The sequence below is a fragment of the Zalophus californianus genome, chromosome 12, assembly GCF_009762305.2.
Source record: "Zalophus californianus isolate mZalCal1 chromosome 12, mZalCal1.pri.v2, whole genome shotgun sequence".
Taxonomy (NCBI): Eukaryota; Metazoa; Chordata; class Mammalia; order Carnivora; family Otariidae; genus Zalophus; species Zalophus californianus.
Window position 1 is genome coordinate 91,617,746 of NC_045606.1, and position 21,882 is coordinate 91,639,627.

The 21,882-nt window shown below is 39.0% G+C and overlaps 2 protein-coding genes and 1 pseudogene across 7 annotated transcripts in view; 1 reads left to right on the forward strand and 2 right to left on the reverse strand.

Moving 5' to 3' along the window:
* Positions 1 to 758: 758 nt before the first annotated feature.
* LOC113911634 (60S ribosomal protein L37a-like) lies at positions 759 to 1,100 on the reverse strand. The gene has a single exon (XM_027574416.2). The coding sequence runs from the start codon at positions 1,086 to 1,088 to the stop codon at positions 810 to 812; it is 279 nt and encodes a 92-aa protein (XP_027430217.1). The 5' UTR covers positions 1,089 to 1,100; the 3' UTR covers positions 759 to 809.
* A 7,070-nt stretch (positions 1,101 to 8,170) lies between these two features.
* UBN2 (ubinuclein 2) overlaps positions 8,171 to 21,882 on the forward strand; it is an 87,577-nt gene continuing 73,865 nt past the window's right edge. For 5 of the 6 annotated variants that reach the window (XR_003516392.1, XM_027573383.1, XM_027573378.1 and 2 more), the window contains exons 1-2: positions 8,171 to 8,973; positions 13,767 to 13,859. Coding sequence is in view for 5 of the 6 variants with exons in the window: in XM_027573383.1 (XP_027429184.1) it covers positions 8,491 to 8,973; positions 13,767 to 13,859 (576 nt within the window). In the remaining variant the exon portion in view is untranslated. The remainder of the gene's footprint in view (positions 8,974 to 13,766; positions 13,860 to 21,882) is intronic. The other variant, XM_027573379.1, reaches the window with a different exon arrangement.
* LOC113911169 lies at positions 16,739 to 17,366 on the reverse strand (annotated as a pseudogene).

The window sequence follows — 21,882 nt, forward strand, 5'->3', positions numbered from 1 at the left end:
AATCTATTAGTTTAGTATTTCATTATTTAAAGCATAATTTGCAACAAAACCAATTCTGCCCAAGGGAACCTTTCAACATAAATTCCATGAAATTTCCCTTAAAATTGGAAAACAGAAAATTATTACACTTTATAAGCACAAAAGCTGCGTAAAGTCCATCAATACAGTCACTGTATAAACAAATTGTAGTATATTCATAACTGAAATACTAAACAAGAAAGAAGAGTAAACTACTGATAATATGCAATAACATGGATAAATTTCAAAACCATTATGTTGAATGAAAGAAGCCAGATAAAATATATATGAGTACATACTGCACCATTCTGCATAATGTTCAAAAACAGACAAAGGTAATCTATGGTGGATAGAAATCAGAATGGGAGTTACTTTTGGAGGATACTGAATGGCAAGGGACATGAAGTACCTTTCTGGGGTGAAGGAGATCTTAATGTATCTTCAGTGAGTACTAGGGCAAAGGGCTATATACAAAAAGTTCATCAAGTTGTATGCATTTTCCTGTATGTTAAGAATCTCTTAATTAAAAAGAAAGATGCAAATATTTAGTTACCAGAGGTGGCTTCAAATCAACACAAGCACAGCTAGACTGTCTCCAGCTGCTATAAACCTCTTCTGTTTCTAAAACTGGCCATACAGTGTCTCCTCGGATCGCTTTTTAGTTTTGTGAATATACATCCAGAGATATTTTATGTATGTATAAATAATACGTTATTTCTCCTTTTTTTAAATTTTGTTACATAAATTAACCCATTTATTATAGGCTAGTAATGTTTCAAATGGTGAAGCTTCTACTGGTCTTTCAACACCTTCAGTCTTCTGATAGCGGACTTTACTGTGACAGCAGAAGTGGTGTTGTAGGTCCAAGCGCCACCAGCGACGGTTTTCATGCAGGAGCCACAATGCCAGATCCTCACAGCTCGTCTTTTCATCTTTGTTTTGCCACAGAAGGAGCAAGTGTACTTGGCGTGCTGGCTTATTTCAATCTTCTTCACCATTTTCCTGAGGGAGGCACCATAACGGGTCCCGTATTTACCCACAATTCCGACCTTCTTGGTGCGTTTAGCCATGTCGCCGCAAACTAGGTCTCTATTTCTCCCTTTTTAACACAATGTTCTTCCTCTTTTTACACAAACGGTGGTATACTAAAGATTGTTCTGCATATTGCTTTTTTCATTTAAGAGTAGATCTTAGTAATGAGATTTTTAAAAGAATTCCATCGTATGGCTTAACTCATCATAAGTGAAATGTATGCCAAAATCAAATAAATATATCAGCTTGGCAAACAAAGATCAAAAAGTTTGATAACATAATATATTGCTAAGGGTACTGGGAAATAGGAACCCTCATATGGGGAGTACCTGCGTGGCTCAGTTGCTTAAACGGCTGCCGCTCAGATCATGATCCTGGAGTCCCAGGATCAAGCCCCATGTCGGGCTTCCTGCTCAGTGGGGATTCTGCTGCTTTCTCTGCTCCTTCTCCCTCCCCCTCCCTCATCCACTTATGCTTGTGCTTTCTCTCTCTCAAATAAATAAATAAAATGTTAAAAAAAAAAAAAGAAGCCCTCATACATTGCTAGTGGAATATATACTGATACTTCTTTTGGAGGGCAATTTATCAAATCCAAAATGCACATATTCTTTGATTCAGCAGTTGAGTCAGGTTGAGCACATTACATTTGCTGAAGAGTTATTTCAATTTCCTTTCCTGTGAGCTAACTGTTCATGTTCATATCTTTCTCCACTTTTTCTATTAAGTTATTATTGTTGGTTCCCCTTGATCTGTATGAGTTCTTTATAGATTAGGAAAATTCACCCTTTGTGAAATATGTTGCAAAATTGTTTCCATTTTGTCATTAGTTTTTGACTAGTGCTATTTTTCTGTCCTACAGCGATTTATTTTAAATAGTTGAAATTATCAGTCGTACTTGGAAAGGCTTTCCCTGGTGTGAGATTATTTTTTTCAATCTCAGCTGATTTCTTCAGAAGTGTTTAGGATTTCATTTTTTTTACATTTAAAGCTTTGATTCGCTAGAAATGTATCCTTTCGTAAGGTGTGAGATGCAATTTTATTCTTGTGCAGATGGCTACCCAGTTGTCTTAAACTCTTTATTGCATAACCCGTTCTTTCCTCACTGATTTGAAATTATTGTATATTCAACAAGAGAGAGACAGGAAATGGAAAATGAACAAGTGGAAAAGTGGAAAATGATTATAGAAGAGGAAACTTTAAAAACTAACAGGTATATGAAGCAATGCTCAACTCCCTTAGCCATGAGAGGAATGCAAATTAGAATAATAATGACTGGCAAAAATTAAACTGGATTTGGTGGTGGTGGAGCAGAGGGCTGAAGGGATATAGGAACCCTCATGCACTCATGCAACCATTCTAGAGAGCAGTCTCTTAATGTGTATGTGTGTCCTAGGACTCAGTGGTTCTCACTTGAGCATATGTCCCCAAAACATTTTCACACAGATCCAAAAGGGCATATGAGTGTGTTCATAGTTGCACTGTGGTGGTGGTGAGGAAGCAGGAGGTAATTTCAGTGCTCATCACTAAGAGAATAGGCAAAATGTGCTACTGTAGATTACTCAAAAGTTGTAAACTGGTGGGGTGCCTGGGTGGCTCAGTTGGTTGAGTGGCCGACTCTTGACTTTGGCTCAGGTCATGATCTCAGGGTCAGGAGATGGAGCCCCGCGAGTTGGGCTCTGTGCTCAATAGGGAGTCTGCTTGAAATTCTCCCTCTCTCCCTCTGCCCTCCTCTCCCGCTCACTCTCTCTCTCAAATAAATAAATCTCTTTTAAAAAGTTATAAACTGGTATATTATTACACACAGCAACATGAGTGGATCTTAAAAATACGGTGTCTAGTGAAAAAGAAACAGAATGATATTTATAATAAATTTACTTTTTTAAAAAGATTTTTATTATTTGAGACACACACAGAGAGAGAGAGAACAGGGGGAGGGGCAGAGGGAGAAGCAGGCTCCCCGCTGAGCCAGGAACACAGACATGGGGCTCGATCCCAGGACCCTGGGATCATGACCTGAGCCAAAGGCAGACGCTTAACCATCTAAGCCACCCAGGCACCCCAAATTTACTATTAAAAATATATACATATAAAGCCACATATTTACAAAGTCACATAGAAACAAAAACTTAAATTTTATAATTTCTGTCACTGGAGATAATGATGATAAGGTGAAATTTCAGAGAGGGGCGGGAGAGAGAGAGATTGAGATGGGTCATCAATGATGATCATGTGCCACAAACCACGTATGATTAGTTCAACCTTCTTTGCCTGAATTGAAAACCAAACCAAATGCAAGGTTACCAACAATCTCCGTTTTGCCAAGTGCAGGAATCAGCTCCCTGTCCTCATCTTACTAGACTTTGTCAATAGATAATTGACAAGCCACTTTCTTGAAATGCTTTTCTTTTAAGATCATGTTACTCTTCTACTTAAAATTTTCCAATGGCTCTGGTTTCAATTATTATAAAATCCCAACTCCTTACACCATTACGTGTAAACTGACTCCTGTCTCCCTCTCAGATTTGCCTCTTCTATCTCTCCCCACCTTGTCACTCTGACCTTTCTTCTAACTCACCAAGTTTGCTCCCTTCACAGACTTGGCCCTTGCTTTTCTTTCTCTTTTATATTCTTCCTTTGGATCGTCCCAAAACATTCTGGTCTTGACACAAATGTGTCTTCCTCTGACAGGTCTAACATAAGAAGGATTAACATAACTTGAACTGTGGTCTGTTCTACCTTTTTATGTTGATTGTCACTGCTATTGCCAATTAGGCTTTCTCCTATTGTTCAACTCCAAAAGGCAACCATCTTACCATATTCATGGAATCTGGAGACAACCCTGCTGCTCTGCCTCTAAGATGTAACACTAAAGAAGAAGCACTAAACAGTGGGTTTGGTTTGTCCCTTTTCTCTATACGTCTCCACAGGTGCAAGATTACCACACACTGGATTGAACATTAATCTTCAATACAAGGTTTGAGAGCTGGTAAAATTATCAAATTGCTGTGCTGAAGATGTTGTAGACAGTAATTTTTCATGAAAAGGGTATGAGTAACTTGATCTCACAGGATATTTTATATTTGTTGTATATTTTATACAACAAAAACAAAATGCAGGATCTTATGGCATTAGTTAGATAATGTGAATATCTTAGATATCTTAGATAATCTAAGATCTTAGACAAAGATATTCTTTGTTTTCAAGAGGAATTGAATTTGACCTCTTTGTATCCTCCTCAAAGGCCCTTACTACTGAACAAGGAAATGCATAGGTAGACGTGCTCTACCCCTAAAAAATCCCAAAAGCAACAAAATTAATTTTTCCTCATCTATTCAGTCTCTAACTGCTAAGGTGGCTACCCATTTCAAACTGGTGATTGCAACCAGTTAGAAGACTATGAAATCAATTTTATTTTATTTTTTAAAAAATATTTTATTTATTTGACAAAGAGAGATACAGCGAGAGAGGGAACACAAGCAGGGGGAATGGGAGAGGGAGAAGCAGGCTTCCTGACGAGCAGGGAGTCCGATGTGGGGCTCGATCCCAGGACCCTTGGATCATGATCTGAGCCGAAGGCAGATGCTTAACCGACTGAGCCACCCAGGCGCCCCTATGAAATCAATTTTAGATGTCAAAGCAGCATTTTAAAAAAATGAAATAGACTACAACAGAACTTAATTGGATTCAAAGTATTAGGGCACCTCACTAATCCTAGTTCAAGGCTAGAGTCTAGGAGGGACAGCTGATATATGACAGATATCTTACTGGAATGCCTGGGTTAATTTGTTGGACAGATAACATTGTACAGTCTAATTTTATTTATCACAACTACCTGTGATTTATGAAATGATGTACAGGGGAATTTTATTTGCTGATAGAAAATCCAGACTTTTCAATTGAATTCCAATGAGGAACTTGAAGTATGTTTTTGGGGAAAGGTGTATCATCACAGATAGTGTATGTGTGCACTACACATGTATGTGTGTGTGTGTACTATTTATTAATCAAATCAGTGTAAATTGTTCTCAAAGAAGTTGCTTTATTAGAAGAAAAAGAAATAATAAAGTTAAAAATACAGGAGCTGTGTTCAGTTGCAGCTGCTAGATTTGGAAGTGCAGTGAAAATACTGGGGAAAAAAATGTTCCTCTAATAATCAGAAAACAGACTTTACATTTCATTCAAAGAAGAAAAAGATAATGCATTTCTGGCAAAGGAAGGATTAATATCTTCAAAATTAAAGGACATTTGAAAATATAGCATATAAATCCTTAAAATATGTTCTTAAGGAAAAAGGCATAAAGTTATTGGCACAATTTCTCAGTTGCTTCACAAACATTAATGAGAAAGACAATCTTTGTGTTAGTTGTGGCAGAAGAGAAATGGTTCATACTAGGTCCTAAGAAACTGCTTCCTCCAATATGTTGGTGCATATGTTTTTGGTGGCAAAGAGGCTGATAAATTCAAAGCTATGCTTCCTGGCAATAACACAATATCAACTCAGTTACCACAGAACATTGAGAAGAATCAATGATTACCATGCAGTTATAGTCCAACTTGATGAGAGTACTAATACTGCGAGTTGTGTAATACTTTTATGCCAGATATGTGTAGCAAAACAGTTTTTAGAGGAGTTGTTGTCTGTATGGAGAAAAATATATTCACAATTAGAAAACAGCATTTAAGTCAATAAAAAACCTTTTTAGGCAACCCCATCTTGGGTCCCCTTCTTCAGGAGCTTTATTGTATCACTCAATAAACCTTACTAAACTCTCAATAAACCTTGCTTTGCTAAAAAAAAAACACCTTTTTATAGTTTATAATGGATAAAATGTTATCCATTATATTAATGGATAATAATATAATGTATTTAAAAACTTTATACAATTTAAAATAGAATTGCAAGTGATGGGACAACAAATATGATCGGGAAACTATAGCGATACAAAAAAATTATTGAAAACTACTAAAAACAGAAGATAATTTAAAATAGTAAATGAAAAAAATTATGAGTCATTTGATTTTCAAAACCTTAAATGATTGAATTAAAGTTGATGTTCTATGAAGAGAATAAATTATTGTGGCTTAGTACCACATTTACACAGAAAAAAATGATTGCAATACGTGAAATTTATCACTATGTTAGACTAAGATTAAAGAAATTATTGCTAAGAAGAAAGTGGACTCATGTTACTATTCACAATGCCTATGTATGTGAAGTAGGATTTCCAATTGGATCCATTTTAAAAATAAAGTTAAAGATCAGGCTCAATAGTAGACCAGATGTATATGCAGCATTGTCCTCATGCATTCTGGACTGGAATAAACCTATGAATAGGCAAAGACTTCCATCGTATTAAATAAAACCTTTACTAATTTGCTTCTGTACTATTTATATTAAGATTGGTTTCTACATTGTATTATAAAATACATTTACATTGTATTAATTTTGTTGTTCTTCCTTTATTTTACACAATATATTTTGTGAAACTTGTATTTCAGACACGTATATGTGTGTATACTGGGTTTCAGTGTAGAATCTATTTCCCCGCTGTGAGTTGTGGTTCAAAAGTCGGAAAAACAATGCCTTAGAAGTTACAAGATAACTTTGGAAGAGTAACACACCTGCAGAATGATCTGACCCACAGACCACCAGTTTGCTGTCTGAGCTAAACTGTGGATGATATTGACTATGCATTCCATATGAAGTATAGAATTTACTTTGTAGGTAAGTTGCAGCTAGGACAAATAATGGTGTAATAAAAATGTGTTTTAGGGGCACCTGGGTGGCTCAGTCAGTTAAGTGTCCAACTCTTGATTTCCACTCAGGTCATGATCTCAGGGCTGTGGGATCAACCCCCCCCACCCCCCCCACCCCCACCCCAGTGCAGAGTCTGCTTCAGATTCTCTCTCTCTCTCTCCCAAATAAAATCTTAAAACAAAAACGTGTTTGAGAAGCATTAATATAGTCCCATTGCAAGACTGACAGGAAGAGACTGGGGACAGAAAGGTCACTTAGTGCTACTAAAATAATCTAGAAATGAGACCACTAGTGCAGAATCAGAATGGGAGCAACTGCAAAGGTAGTGGAGATAAAACAGAGCGCCAAGGAAAAATGATAGCAATTTAGAGCTGGGAGGGACCTTTGGAGTCATCCATGCCATCACTATCTTCATACAATTAGTAAAAGTAACAGTTAAAAAATTGAGAATTTGTCTATGACCTCCTACTGACTCATCAATAGGTGTTAACATTGTTTATCCGGTTAATGAAATTAGCAGAAGGCATGAATTCTCTTCAGGATTCAGAGAGCGGGCCCTCAAATTTGCGTTCCATTTAATGGATTAAAATGGGCAATAAACTCTCATCCTTTTAAATCTGAATTCCAATTAATCACAGGTGTGCCTACAAGGCATTCCCAATCAAGGCTCCACTCCACCCCGAAATGGGTCAGATTCCACTTTCAGAGAGTATGTTCCCTAAAATACCACCAAATCCTCTTGAGAAGTCTTCTGTTAATTTCAAAAGTTTATGGACGAGCCCAGAACTGTTCATTTACTCGTTCAATCACCCAACTGCAAAACGGTACTGAGCATTTTAGGACCGTGACACACACGTTCCCCACCGCGGCCGGGCGAGAAAAACAGGAGTCGGTCTAGGAAAGGGAGGCCTGTGGGAGTCAGTGTTGCGCTCTTGCGGAGAGAAGCCGCAGGGCGAGTCCGGCTGGAGTTAGCCATTTCCTTTCTTCCCTCGATACTTCGGGCTGCGGGGCGCTGGGCGGGCAGGCACTGCGGCTGGTCCTCGCGTCCCTCAACCCTTTCTCCGTATCCGCCTCGAATAACCTGCTTGACAACCCCAGTTCTCTAGACCCGAGCGCGGGACGTTATGTGCCCGACGGGCCCCAGCGCCATGATTAGGTCAGTCCCAGGCACATCCAGACGCTTGCACCTAGCTGAGCCCCACATGCGTCGCCGGTTTCCGGGTGCAAATGGGAAGCTCGGGAAACCCCAGACCCCTCCCTTTTGGGAAGGGCGCAGACGGCGTCTTCGTTTCCAAGGAAACCGGCCCTGCCACAGCGTCACTTCCGCTGACCTGTCTGGACTCCAGACTGTTGGGAGGAAAAGAGGAAAACTGAGCCACAGCCACGACGGTGGACGCGAGCGTCTCCTGTCTGCGCATGCGCCCGCTCAGCGGCCTGCTTCTATTTATGTGGGGGATCCAACATGGCGGCTGCGGCGACCCTGGCGATGGCGGTGGAGCTCATCAGAACATAGTGGCGGGGAAGGGGGCACGGTCCGCACTCACGGTGGCGTCGGCAGAGACGACTGAGGGTGGTGGAGGGAATAAAAGCGACGGAAAGCAAAAGGAAGAGCGGGCAGGCAAACAACTCGGCGTAGAACCGAGCGCCGGCTCGAGCGAAGGCAGAGGGCCAGAACAGTGGGGATGGCGGAGCCACGCAGAGTAGCGTTTATTAGCCTGTCACCGGTGAGGCGGCGCGAGGCCGACTACCCGGGGGCCGAACGCGAGCCCGAATACCCTCGCGACCCCCCCCGGCTGGAGCCGCAGCCGTACCGCGAACCGGCCCGGGTGGAGCAGCCGGCCCCGCGGGAGGCTGCCCCCCGGTCGGACGCGCAGCCTCCGCCGCGGGAGAAACCGCTCCCCCAGCGCGAGGTCAGCCGCGCCGAGCCGCCCATGTCGCTGCAGCGGGAGCCCCCGCGGCCCGAGCCGCCGCCGCCGCCGCCGCCGCCGCTGCTCTCTCAGCTGCACTTGCAGCCGCCCCCGCCGCGAGAGTCGGCTTCCCGGGCCGAGCCGCAGCAGAGGCCGCCGAGGGAGACAGTGCGCCTGGAGCTGGTGCTCAAGGATCCCACCGACGAGAGCTGCGTGGAGTTCAGTTACCCGGAGCTGCTGCTGTGCGGAGAACAACGGGTACAGAGGATTCTCCCTCACCCCCCAGCCCCTGGGAGCTTCAGGACGCGTCCGCCTCTCCCAGTGGTTCGCACCTTCCGACGCCGGCTTTGCGCGTCTCAGGTCGCCTGGGAGGGTGGGCTGGAGGGGGCAGGGGCCGAGCGGGGGGGACGAGTGGTTGGTGCTGCTTTTCTCCTGCTCCCTAGGGTTGGCCAAGGCTCCCCCCCGCCTTCACCGACCCCCCCCCCCCCCGCCTCGTGCTCCCGCTCCAAATGCCGCTCGGAACCGGTTTTCCTCTGCACCTTTCGAGACCTCAGAATTTACTCCTTTCTGCTCCCCACGCAAAATTTGGGGGCTCTGCAAGTTACGTGGTTGGGTTTTCCTTGTGGAGCTCCAGCAGTCGTTCCAGTAGAAAGGAAGAGAAAACCTTGGGGGACACGCCCCCCATCCGAAGCAGCGAGATAGTGTAACCCCTCCATATCATCTTCCTCTTCATCACTATTTGTTAAGCTTGGCGCCGAGATGTGCTTGCGAGCGTGGGGGTATTTCTCTTAATTGAAGGGTATTTGAAAGTAATCTAAAATTTTTCAGACTAAGGATTCCACTCTAGGAATGAAGAAGCGGATTAGTTACTTGGTTACTTATTTTTCTCTCTCACCTTGGTATTGGTACACGTACTTAGCTTTGTTTTCTCTAGAGTTTGTTTTTACTGTAATTGAATGGGAAGGTGTCTCCTGTTTTATTTGGCGCCTACCGTCGTACTCTCTTATTTTGAGTGTATATCAAAATACATATCGTTTGGAGAACGATGAAAAACAGCTTTGAATTTTTAGGAACTGTTGAAAATATATAGGTATGCCTTTGATGGAACTGGTGAACAACAGTAATAGGAGAGGTTTGTTGGTAATTGTAATTTTTATTGTAGGTTTTGGTGATCTTTAGAAGTAAACCAGAAAGGGAAATGATAGAGTAACAGTAATAAGAGAACAGTTTCTTCTGTTGTTTAGAGATTATGCGCTTACGTTTTGCTTTAGCACAGGTCTAATGGACTCCAGAAGTCATTTGTTTTGTTTTCATTCTCAACTATCTTTATAGTTAAAACAATGATACTTTGGTTTAAAAATATTAAACAATGTCACTGGATTTTGTTTCTTTTAAGGCCAATTAATCTTTTGATCGTTATTTACAAATGCTGTTGTGTGGTCAAATCACTACTAAGTGTTTGCAAGCAAAATGAATTGTTAAGGGTAGAGATCATTTTGGCCATTTCCACAAACATTTTGTCCTTCAGACCTACTTTAGTGCCCCTACTATTTATAAATGCGATGTTATTTTTTTTCCAAAAGCATTTGAAAATAGTAGATTGGAGCATTTTTCAAATTGTATTTGATCTAATCTAAGTGAGTTTGCAGTTTTATTCCCTAACCTACTTTATAAATTACGGATGAAAAGCATCATATTTGGGTAAATACATTACGGTAGCTAACATTTATTGAATTCTTCCTGTGTGCATGCCAGACACAGTTCTAAGTAAGGTGTATGGCTTACGGAATTTAGTTCAGCAGAGCTCCTTGAGGTAGGAACCATTATCCCCACTTTACAATTGAGAAGGCTAATGCACAAAGTGCTTGTACGTAATTTTATTAGTACTTCTTTCTATACCAGTACCGATTCTTAGTAAAACAAAATTTCTTAAAATTGTATAGTTTAAATTTAGAGGATCCTGCCAAAATGAACTCAAATGAGAGTTATAGTAGAAATACAGAGATTTCTGTTATGATCCTCTTGATGCTATGATATTCATGCCATGATAAATTAATAATAGATACATACCTTTTAATTATGACAAAAAAGTTAATTTTTACACCCTTCCTTGCTAATCTGATATCAGAACTACTAGTTTCCTGTAATAGGACAAAGATAATTCAGTTTAATTTTTCTATTTATACTATCAACTTAGAGGTATATTGGTCAAATTTTCTTGTATATTCAACCATATATCGTTTGTTGTATTCTGAATTAAAAAAATCCATTGTTTATACAATGTACCTTTGCGACCAAGTTTTGCCAGATTTACCAATGATTACTCCCAATGAACGTATTTATTACATAAGGAATTATAGAAAACGTTTCTGTAAATGAAGTTGTGATATTTCCATGAAAGGAAATCCTAGTAGTAGAAACCAAAAAAAGCAAAATGAGACCAATAGAATTGATCTGCAGAGTGGCGATTCCCAAATTTGGTTTTTCTTCCTCTCAAGGAGAATCTAGTTATTTTTAAGGATGTTACACTATTTTCAAAATAGTCTAAATTTTGAGTTGTTGTAATTGAGCAATTTATCATGTAACAGTTTGAGTAGAAAGGGGAGGGAAAGAGATGGTATAAAATGAAAAGAAAAAAGATTATGAATTTTGAAATAGCCATCTATTACTGAATAAGATTTTAGTTGATAGGTACAGTTATAAATCTGTCACATGTGAATACCACCTATATTGGGGTGCATTTAAATCATCCCCCTTCATAAATATGAAATGAACAGTGAAACCCTGATTAACTGAGTGCAATCAGAATTTTTTGTACACTCTTTTTTTAATGAGGAAAAGCACAGTTAAATGAGCATATGGTGGCAAAATATGAAAAACAAAACCCCTTCTTGTCAGGTTTTAAGGACACAGGGTAGCTAAACCTTTAACTTTGTTATCTCTGTAGACTACTAAACCCTGAGTGAGATGGTTCAGGATGATGACTGAGGAACTGCAGTCGTCTCTATCCTTAAAGATTAATTTGTTCACCATTTCTGACTAAAGAAAAATAGCACAGTGTAGAAATAAGTTCTGGCAGTAATTGATATGCAAGTAATTTTGTTTAACTCATAGTAAACCAGAGAGTCAGTTAACCAGAACATCCACTTGTGAATGTGGTTAGTTGAACATTTACTATAAAAAGAAGAATAAGTGATTATAGTGTCAATGTAATTATACTGTTAGAGAATTCTGTGCTATTCCGTTGCTTGTCATACTGCATATTTTCAATAACTTGTGAAAGATCTCCTGAAGATGGTGTTAATGAGTTAACATCAAAGGACAAAATTATTATAATGTTATTGCCTATGGGTAGTTGGTAATTTTGATATTTACTGATTTGCAGATTATCCTTTCATGTGAAAAACATGAAGCTCATTTAGAGCCTTGGTTGTGGGTAGGGGTTTATTTCTTAACTATGAGAGAAAAATGAGTCACTTTTCTTAACTCTATTTTTATAGACTGTCAAGAGTAACAGATTTATGCTTGAGTCCTCTATAAAATCTATACAGAATGTTATATAATGGCATTTAAAGTGATTCTTATTAAAAAAATATATGTCCATGTGTTTATATTTCACATATAAAATGAGGCAGGCCAGTAATAAGACCTTGTATTTAGACTTCACAGTGACATGAAGCAACAATTGATAATGTCAAGGCATGGTGGTTGCTCACTGTCCTTTAGTCTTAAGTTAAGGCTATCCCCTGAACATGCCTAGTATTTATTTCATTATCGGTCTCTTCCTGCTGGTTTATTTATTCCTTTTGGGTCATATATATTTATTCCACTGATAACTCTGGGATAAAGGATTCTGTAAATACATTACTTATTCCAATAGATAATTTAAAACATTGATTCTGAAATTAATTTTTTAAGCTTTGAGAGTATCCCTTTATTGTAATGCCTTAGGTCTGTGAATTGTTTGTATTCTTTAAATATTTTTCTGTCATATTTTTAGACTAATCGTATCTCAGCCTTCATATCCAGGATGAAGTGTGTCATTTCCCAAGTGTGCAGATCTTTGTCCCTTCTGCATTTTTTTCTTCAGGTTCAGCCAAATCTGTATCCAGTCTTTCAGTTGTAATATACTTTATTTTTAATTACTTGAAGATGCTATTTCAGTAAAAACATCTAACCTTCCTTTTTTAAAAGATTAACTTTTTGTCAGTTGTCCATAATTAGATACAAGTAGCATTTTTATTCATACGCAGCTCCTTGTTTTCCCTTTTTTTATTGAAAACCTCTATTTTTATGAAAGGTGTCTGCTAAAGTAGTAAACTTGAATAAAGGATGTGATTTATCTTTTTGTTTGCTTTGGTAAATAGATGGTAAATGTGGGATCCTAGCTGTGTGTGTGGTTTTTTAAAACCATGTGTTATGATAAACTTTCATTCTCCCCTGCTAGAAGGAAGCCACGGTAATGTAATCTATTTGCAGCTTTCACTTTTCTAGCTTTAAGAGTAGTATGTACTCCCTGAATGAATATTCATGGACAAGAAGGAGGTTGTAGATTGAGGTTTTGATGCTGGGCCTCAGCAGAAGGCTGTAGCGGCTACAGATACCCTTGTGATAGCTCAGGGCGGATGATTCAGGGTCGATGCCGATTAATAACCCGTCAATCCTTTGAGAAGCATTTCCTGACCAAAGCAGTTATTTTGGGGGGAAAGATCTCAAATTAGAGTTATAAGTGGGATTTTCATTTTTATCTAATTTTCTTGGGGAATTTTTGGCCTTTTTATTTTGGATGGGGTGACCATAGATCATTTTGTAGGAGGAGACGATTTGTTGAGTTCTTAACCAACAAAAAACTTGAGAATGTGTAAGAATCCATTAAAACGGCAAGTATTTTTGCTACAAACCAACATTTCTTTCTAGTTATTTTTAATGCTTCTAACTTATTTGTTAATATTTGGAAAATTTGACTGTAATTATTAAATTTAAGGATACATTAAACTCCAGTTGAAGTAATATTAGTACTTCTGTTTCTTTTCCTCTTTACTTTGAATCAGAAGAAGCCCATTCACACAGAAGACCCATTTAATGATGAGCATCAAGAGAGGCAAGAAGTGGAAATGTTGGCTAAGAAGTTTGAAATGAAATATGTAAGTATAATATACTCTTCATTTAGGTAATTTTACCTTACTGCGTTTTTTTTTTTTTTTTTTCCTCCTGGGGACTGGTTGGGAGGGCTTGTAACATCCATTGCCCACCTTATTTTGTTCTCATGAATTGAATCCAAATAAATGGTTAGACAAAGATTCTGACAGGTTTGTGATGGTCATAATAGTAGCCATCATTTATTGTACTCCTTCTAGAGTCCAGGCAACTTGCTTAACATATATTATCTCCCATCCTTCTAGTAAAACTACATAGTAAGTAATATTGACCACATTTTACAAATGAAGAAACTGAGGCTCTGAGCTCAAGGTCACACAGTGGCAAGAACCAGGCTGCATAGCCAGTCTGTCTAGCTCTAATCCTTTGCCTTTTCCACTGCCATTGAGAAGGCTACGTTAATTCCTCTGGTGTACTAGTTCTCAAGCCTTCCTGCCTCTTTTGAGTTTAAGAGAATGAATGTGTGTATTTCTAGCATACACATTTCTGGGATCAGAAGCAATCAGCAGCAGCATGGAATTTCTTTGAAAGTATCTTGTTTACTTTAAACATTCATGTACGTTTTGCATCCTGTGCCATATGTAGATATTTGTTTTAATGTAAAAGTGAATTCTAATTACCTTATTGTGAAGTTGCTTAACACTTTTCTCACATTTTCTAGGATAACTGAGTTTGTAGGAAAGCTCCCTCCCTCCCCATCTTTATCCTATGGCTTTACTCCATGACACTTCGCTGAAACATAACTCATGAAAAGCAAGACCCCTTCTGGTTCCTCTCTGAGCATTAAAAAGTATCTCACAGAGATAGGAGGCCAGCTTACATAGCCCTGTCATTCCTGTTATCCTGCAGATGCAACTGGGATCTTGGTTGACAGTGGTTGGCTCCTTGTGCTAATGAATCTGTTTGGGGTGGGGGAAATGTATGAGAATACTTTGGAATGTAGGTCAGGTTGTAGGCCATACTTTGCCACCTGCAGATTGTCCTTTGGTGAAGTTATTTAACCTTTTTGGGCCCCAATTTTCTTTTTCTGAAGATTTTTCGAGCCTCCTCCTGGCTTTATATTCTGTGACTATATAATACTTTTAGGGATGGTCTGGTCGGTGTTTTGATGGAAAAAGTAGCAGAAGTTGTTACTTAAACTGTAGTGTTTAATTACAATATAATGTTCTCAAATTATAAATCATAACATACTATGGCTTTTTATATATATATATATATATTTTTTTTATTTTTAAGTAATCTCTACACCCAGCGTGGGGTTTAAACACATGACCCCAAGACCAAGAGTCACATGCCTTACTGACTGAGCCAGCCAGGCACCCCTATGGCTTTTTTATACAAGCTAATACGTTGGTGAAATTTAATGTTTTAACCAGGCAATATGTTTACATGGTTCAGAACTCAAAAATTATAGAGTGAAAAATCTTTCATTCTGTTGTTTACCCAGATAATCTCACTTCCTAGAGGCATGTAATGCTTTTGGGGGTCCTTCTAGAGATGTTTATGTATATCTCTGTATACACATGTATTAACTGCCCCCCCCACATCTCTTTTACACATTGCAGAAGATGCAGTTCTGCTCTTCTTTTCAGTTACTCTAGCTTGGGAGATTTTTTCATATCAGTACAAAGAGAGCTTTCTTCTTTCTCTCCTCTCTCTCTCTTTTTAGGGCTGCATGGTATTCCATTGTGTGGACATACCACAGTTTATTTAACCAGTCCCCAGATGATCTAAGTTGTTTCCAAAAATTTGCTTTTGTAAATAGTGCTACAGTAAATTACTTAGTAGCATGGCATTTCACACATTTGTGAGTTTATCTGTTGGACAGATTCCTAGAAGTGGAATTTTTAGGTCAAAAGATTTATGTGTTTATTTAGTTTATTTAGTTTGGGTATATATTACCAAATTACCAGTTCCTTAGTTACCAGTTTCCATTCCCGCCAGCACTACATTAGAGTGCTTATTTTTCCCTAGGTTTTAAAACTAAGGATTAGAATTGTCCTTTGCAAATGGAAAAATTCCTAGCATATGAATCTATAAGTAATGTGATTCAGTATGTGATGTACTGCCTCAGAGTTAGCATTAAATCATCTTGGAGAGCCCTTGGATCATACTTGGCATGGAAAAACCAATGTTCTGAAGAAGTTGGTTGATCTGTAAACTTGAGTTCCACCAGATAACTGGGATATCTCCAGGCACTGTCATTGTGCAGGGATAAAATGTTGCTCTTGTTATAATTCAAATTAATGGGCTGTAATTCTCTAGATTTTTCTTTTGGCTACTCTTTTATTTCCATTCTAAGTAGAGATTTAAAATGTCCTACCTCTTGAAGCCTTTATTTGCCATGAGTATTATAGGTATTAAATAGGTATATTATAACAAATTATTTGGACCCTTGTAAGAAAAATATCCAGCTAAAAGTGACCTGGAAGAAGACGCTTCATCCAGCTCTAGGCTCTGGGCTGTCAGAAAAGATGACTCCTAAACAACTAAGGTTTTTTTTGGTGTTCAGTGGTAGCAAATTCAGATGTCTATATATGTCTATTTAGACTTATGCGTATATTATATGTTTGTATTTTTTTGAGGTTTTTTTTTAAGATTTTATTTATTTATTTGAGAGTGAGCAAGGGAGAGAGAGAGAGAGCACAAGCTGGGGGAGGTAGAAGCAGACTCCCTGCTGAGCAGGGAGCCCAACGTGGGGCTCCATCCTTAGAACCCTGAGATCATGACCGGAGCCAAAGGCAGATGCTTATTTGACTGAGCCAACCCGGTACCCCAGAACAAATAAAAGTTTTAAGAAAGATGTTTTTCTGACTAACTTTAGTTTCAGAAATTGCATTAAACATTTATTTCCACAGCCCATCTTTTACAAAGATAGTAAGAAATTTCTGAAGTCCACCTTTGAATTCTTTTGGGATTCACTCTGACTAAGCAACATTTTTAGTTGAGAGAAGTGTTTCTTTGTTTTGCTCACATTCTTTGAGGAGCAAGTGGGTGCTGACTGTCCAGATGTAGGTGTCCTGAATATCAAGGCTGGGCTCTTGCCTTTGGAACCACACTTCTCATTCAAGTCTGCAGAACTCGGAGTCTTTCTCTCTGGCGTCTTCAGGCTGAGCTTGCTCGTAGGAGTGGAAGGACTGCTCCTCAGTGCTGAGAGAAAGCTTCTACTTTTACCATGATGTTTAACTGTTCTGTTGCATGTTTTACAAGTAGTCAACAATACACTTTTGGAGTCTTTGTATTTTTTCACAATTTTTGCTTCTTTAAAACTGAGTGTATAATTTCTTGCCTCTCGGGTAAGAAGTTTTTGTATTTTGGGTGTCAGTTTGGACTTGGGTTTGAGGCACACTCGAGAGTTATCCAAAACCAGCAACTGGAAACAGTATGGACATGTTCCTTCAAAAGTTATGTTATCATAGGAGATAGCGGGCCTGGCCCAGGCAGCTACCGTGTAGTTGCCGCGCCGCAGCCTCAAGGTAGTGCTTCTGCCTCATCGTTACTGCCACCTCCACGCCGCTAAGACAAGCAACAAGAGCTATGTTTATTTGTATTTTAAGTAAATAAAGTTTTAAATATTGTATGTAAAATCTTGCAAAATGTTAACACACCAAGGTTACATTTCCCTTAAAAAAATTTTTTTGGCAGTGATAAAAAGAGGACTTAATTCTTAGAGGCTTATAAAACATAAAACTAGCCACCTTTTCCTCTTAACTTTTGTTTCCTTCATATTATAATTTAGATATTCTTGTCATTATTTCTGAAAATCACTTAAGGTTACATCTAGCTCTTTGTTTCTTGGAACAAGAGGTGCAGTTTTTTGTTAAGTTTTGTATATAAAAAAAGTGAGCATTAACATTGGACATACAAAGGGTCTTGATAGTCATTCTCTCCTGGAGCTTTCAAAATAATTGGGAGGACGAGACATACATACAACACACAAATATAGTACCAAACAATGTCTATGGAATTGAAAGACTCTGGGGATTTGAAAGTGAGTAGAAGGGCCAGTTCCATTCTTGAAATTGGAAGGAATTTTGGAGACTTTGGTGCAGAGTCATTGAATGGATTCTTCCAGTCTCTTGTGGAACCACATTTCTCTGTAATCCCTGGAATAGCTTTTCTAGCCTTTGTGGGATATCCAGTGGATAAGAGGCAGCAACAATGTATTGTAGTGGAAGGAGCACAGGATTATGAGTTAACACAGCTGGATTCTGATCCTGTTTTTGCCATATTAACTAGCTGGGTGACCTTAGGACAGGCTCTTGGCTTTTTTATGCTTTGCTATCTGTGAGGGGAAAACAAGATCTGCTTAGCCAACTTTGTATTTATAGCACAGGGGTTTTGTCAACGTCAGATGAAAAAATAGATTTTTAATGTTGGAAATATTTAAAGTGCTATCTAAGGGGCACCTGGGTGGCTCAGTTGTTAAGCATCTGCCTTCGGCTCAGGTCATGATCCCAGGGTCCTGGAATCGAGCCCCGCATCTGGCTCCCTGCTCAGCGGGAAGCCTGTTTCTCCCTCTCCCGCCCGCCTACTTGTGTTCCCTCTCTCGTTGTCTGTCTGTCTGTCTCTCTCCCCCCGTCAAATAAATAAATAAAATCTTGTAAAAAAATAAATAAAGTGCTATCTAAATAAGAAACCCTGTTTATTTAAACATATCACTTTTGGGTGCCTGGGTGGCTCAGTTGGTTAACCGACTGCCTTGGGCTCAGGTCATGATCCTGGAGTCCCGGGATTGAGTCCTGCATCAGGCTCCCTGCTCGGCAGGGAGTCTGCTTCTCCCTCTGACCCTCTCCTCTCTCATGCTCTCTCTCTATCTCATTCTCTCTCTCAAATAAATAAAATCTTTAAAATAAATAAACATATCACTCTTGTAGAGAACTGTTCTTATTCTGTACATGTCATAAATTCTTTGTAACATAAACATGTATGGGATTTTTTAATCTCTTATTAACTGACTACCCCACGGGATTTTGATCTTTTAGTTTAGTTCAGGCATTCTGTTCCAAATGGCCTTTATCTTTAGTCTTTCAGTCATTCTTTACAGGTTCTTCTTCATTATTAGGGTCTTCTTAAAGACCACAATAAATTATTTGGAGTCCTTTAAGAAACTCATTGGGCCAAAACTGAACGAGGAGAAGACACTTTGTCCAGTGCTCTCACAAAAGATCACTCTTAAACAATCATTGAAGATCTTTATTGACTATGCTTTACCGTCTAATAGATCCTTTAGTGTTCTGTAGTTCAGGAGTAGCAAAGTCAGATGTCCCCCACATGCCCACTGAACCACCAGTGAAGCAGGCCAGGTGGACAGTAAAGTGGGGGATTATCTGAACTAGGGGACAGCTGCTACTCAGTGCCAGCCCTTGTCACTTTGCAGGGACCTGGGCTTAGGGTTGCCAGATCTTTACATTTCTCAAAAGAAGGCTGAAGTCTGGATTTTCCTCTTTCTTTTACTTTTAAACATTGGCCTAAAACACCGGCTGGACAAAACAGAACATCTCTGGGCCACATCCAGCTCTCAAGCCTTAGCTGGAGACATTGGTGTACTTGCTTCACTATTTTTTTTCTAATGTATTTAACTCATCAGTCCATCTACGCTTACATTCTGCCCCTTCTCTTCTGTGAGCAGAGTGGTTGGTACAAGTGGGAGGGCATGCCATTTCCATCGTGGAGGAGAATGCATTTGCGGGAAGTTTCAGAGAACTGAGCAAGTTAAACTGCATTGGGGGTTTCCAGATATGGGGACAAATAAGATGCACTGAGGGGTGGCTGGGTCTGTAAGTGACGTTAGTAGCTAATTGAGTGGTGTGGTGGGAGGCCTGGAGGCAAGTTTCTGGGCTTCCTGTGGTGGTGAGTATGCATAGCCATTGCTTGTGCTGGAGAGGAGTCGTGTGTGTGACGTGGAACAGGCTGCCGCTTGTGGGAGAAGGAAGGAGAGCCGTGGAGCTTAGGACGTGCCTTTTTTTTTTTTTTGCAGCAGTTGCTTGGGGAAGAAGGATGGAGGCAGTCTTGGTAGTTGAAATGCAGTAATAGAAATTACAGGGAGTATAAAATTATTAAAAATAGCACCCTGTATCGAACAGTTTTTTCCCCTCCATCCGGTCCTGTTTTTATTGCCTGTGTCTTGTCTCCTCTTATGTCATTCTTTAGGTAATGTGACAGTGCATGTTCAGCATCAGTTGCTACGTATTTTCTTGGGAAAAGAGCAATACAACTCTTTGGTACTTAATTTTACCTAAAGTATACTGAATTAGTTAATGTACATAAATCTTGTTACAGAGCTAAGTCCAACTTTGGACACTTCTCTATAGGCTCCAAGTTTTTCTTGTTGGTCACTATAGGAAGGAAGCAGGATACAGTTTAGAGAGTTGTGTTCTTTTCCTCATTGGCAATTTTAAGGCTCTAAATGTTTAGGCTAAATATCCTACTTTCCTGAATATCCTGAATTTCCAGCTCAGTTTTTAGATGGTTTCTAGATTGTGTATCCTTTTTCTGAGGCTGGATGTACCATAGATCAGCAAATACTGTTCGTACTTGTTCCCTAAGCCTTCTAGGGCATAGAGTAACCTAGAAGATTTGGTTGGAAGATTTCCTATAGTGATTTTTCTCACTCTGTTACCCCAGCCATCTTGAAAGATCATGTTATTCTGGAACTGGATATAAATTTAGTAATCTAAATGAAAGTGCTTAGCACAGTATCTAGTGCCTAGCAGTGGCTCAGCTAAGACTGTTTGAATCTGAATGACCTATGGAATAGGAAGACATGTATTCTGCCAAGCATTTATTAGCATTTCTGAAATCATATTATGACTTTAAAATTCACTTACTTTACCATATGGACTTTGAATACCACATTTAATGCTTAATTTTAAACTCTCAGAGCCCTAATAGCTTCATATTTATTTTAAAAGGGAGGATAAAGGTAGATTTGATGGTATAAGAGTAATTCTGAGCAGTCTTCTAAATAAAGCAGTTAAAAAAAGCAGTTGTTCAAATGGAGTTAATACTGTTTTCAATCAAAAACAAAGTATATTTATAAAAAGTCTTGATTTTCTTGTTATAAGGCTTTTAAAATGGATTTTGTGCTGATATTTTCTAAAGAATGGCAAAGCTTTTAATTTAATTTCCAGTATACTTAACATACAGTGTTATATTAGTTTCAGGTGTATAATACAGCAATTCAACAATTCTGTACTTTACTCAGTGCTCATTATGATAAGTGTACTTTTAATCCCCTTCACCCATTTCAGCCACCCCCCCCCCCCCATTCTGGTAATCATTAGTTTGTTCCTTTATGGTTAAGAGTCTGTTGGTGTGCCTCTTTTTTCCTTTGTTCATTTCTTTTGTTTCTTAAATTCCACATATGAGTGAAATCATATAGCATTTATTATCTTTCTCTAATTGACTTATTTCACTTAGCATTATATCCTCTGGATCCATCCATGTTGTCCCAAATGGCAGGATTTCATTCTTTTTTTTTTATGGCTGAGTAATTTCCATTGTGTGTATATGTGTGTATATATATATATATATATACACCATATCTTCCTTATTCATTCATCTGCTGATGGACACTTGGGTTTCTTCCATAATTTGGTTACTGTAAATAATGCTGCAATAAGAAAATGGCAATATTTGGAATAACTGTAATTTCCAGTGAGTGACTTCTTCACAGTAAATACTGCTCAGTTGAGTGGAAAGGAAATATGCTTTTACACTTGAAATATTATGGCTTGTTTAAGAAGCGTCCTCAGATATGAGACTGACACAATGGATGTGAGAAAACATTTATGCACTCTTTCTAGGGGGTTTAAGAATTCTCTAGTTACTCATATTAGATGATCATCTACACTTGCTGAGGGGTTAGTGCTTCCTTGGGAACTTCCTTGGCTGGTTTTCCTCTATATGTTTTGGCCTTGTGTTGGGTCTGGTCCATATAGATCAACATGGTAGGACTTTGAGTAAAACAGTTTGGATAAATACTTGTTAACACCAGCACAAAATAAA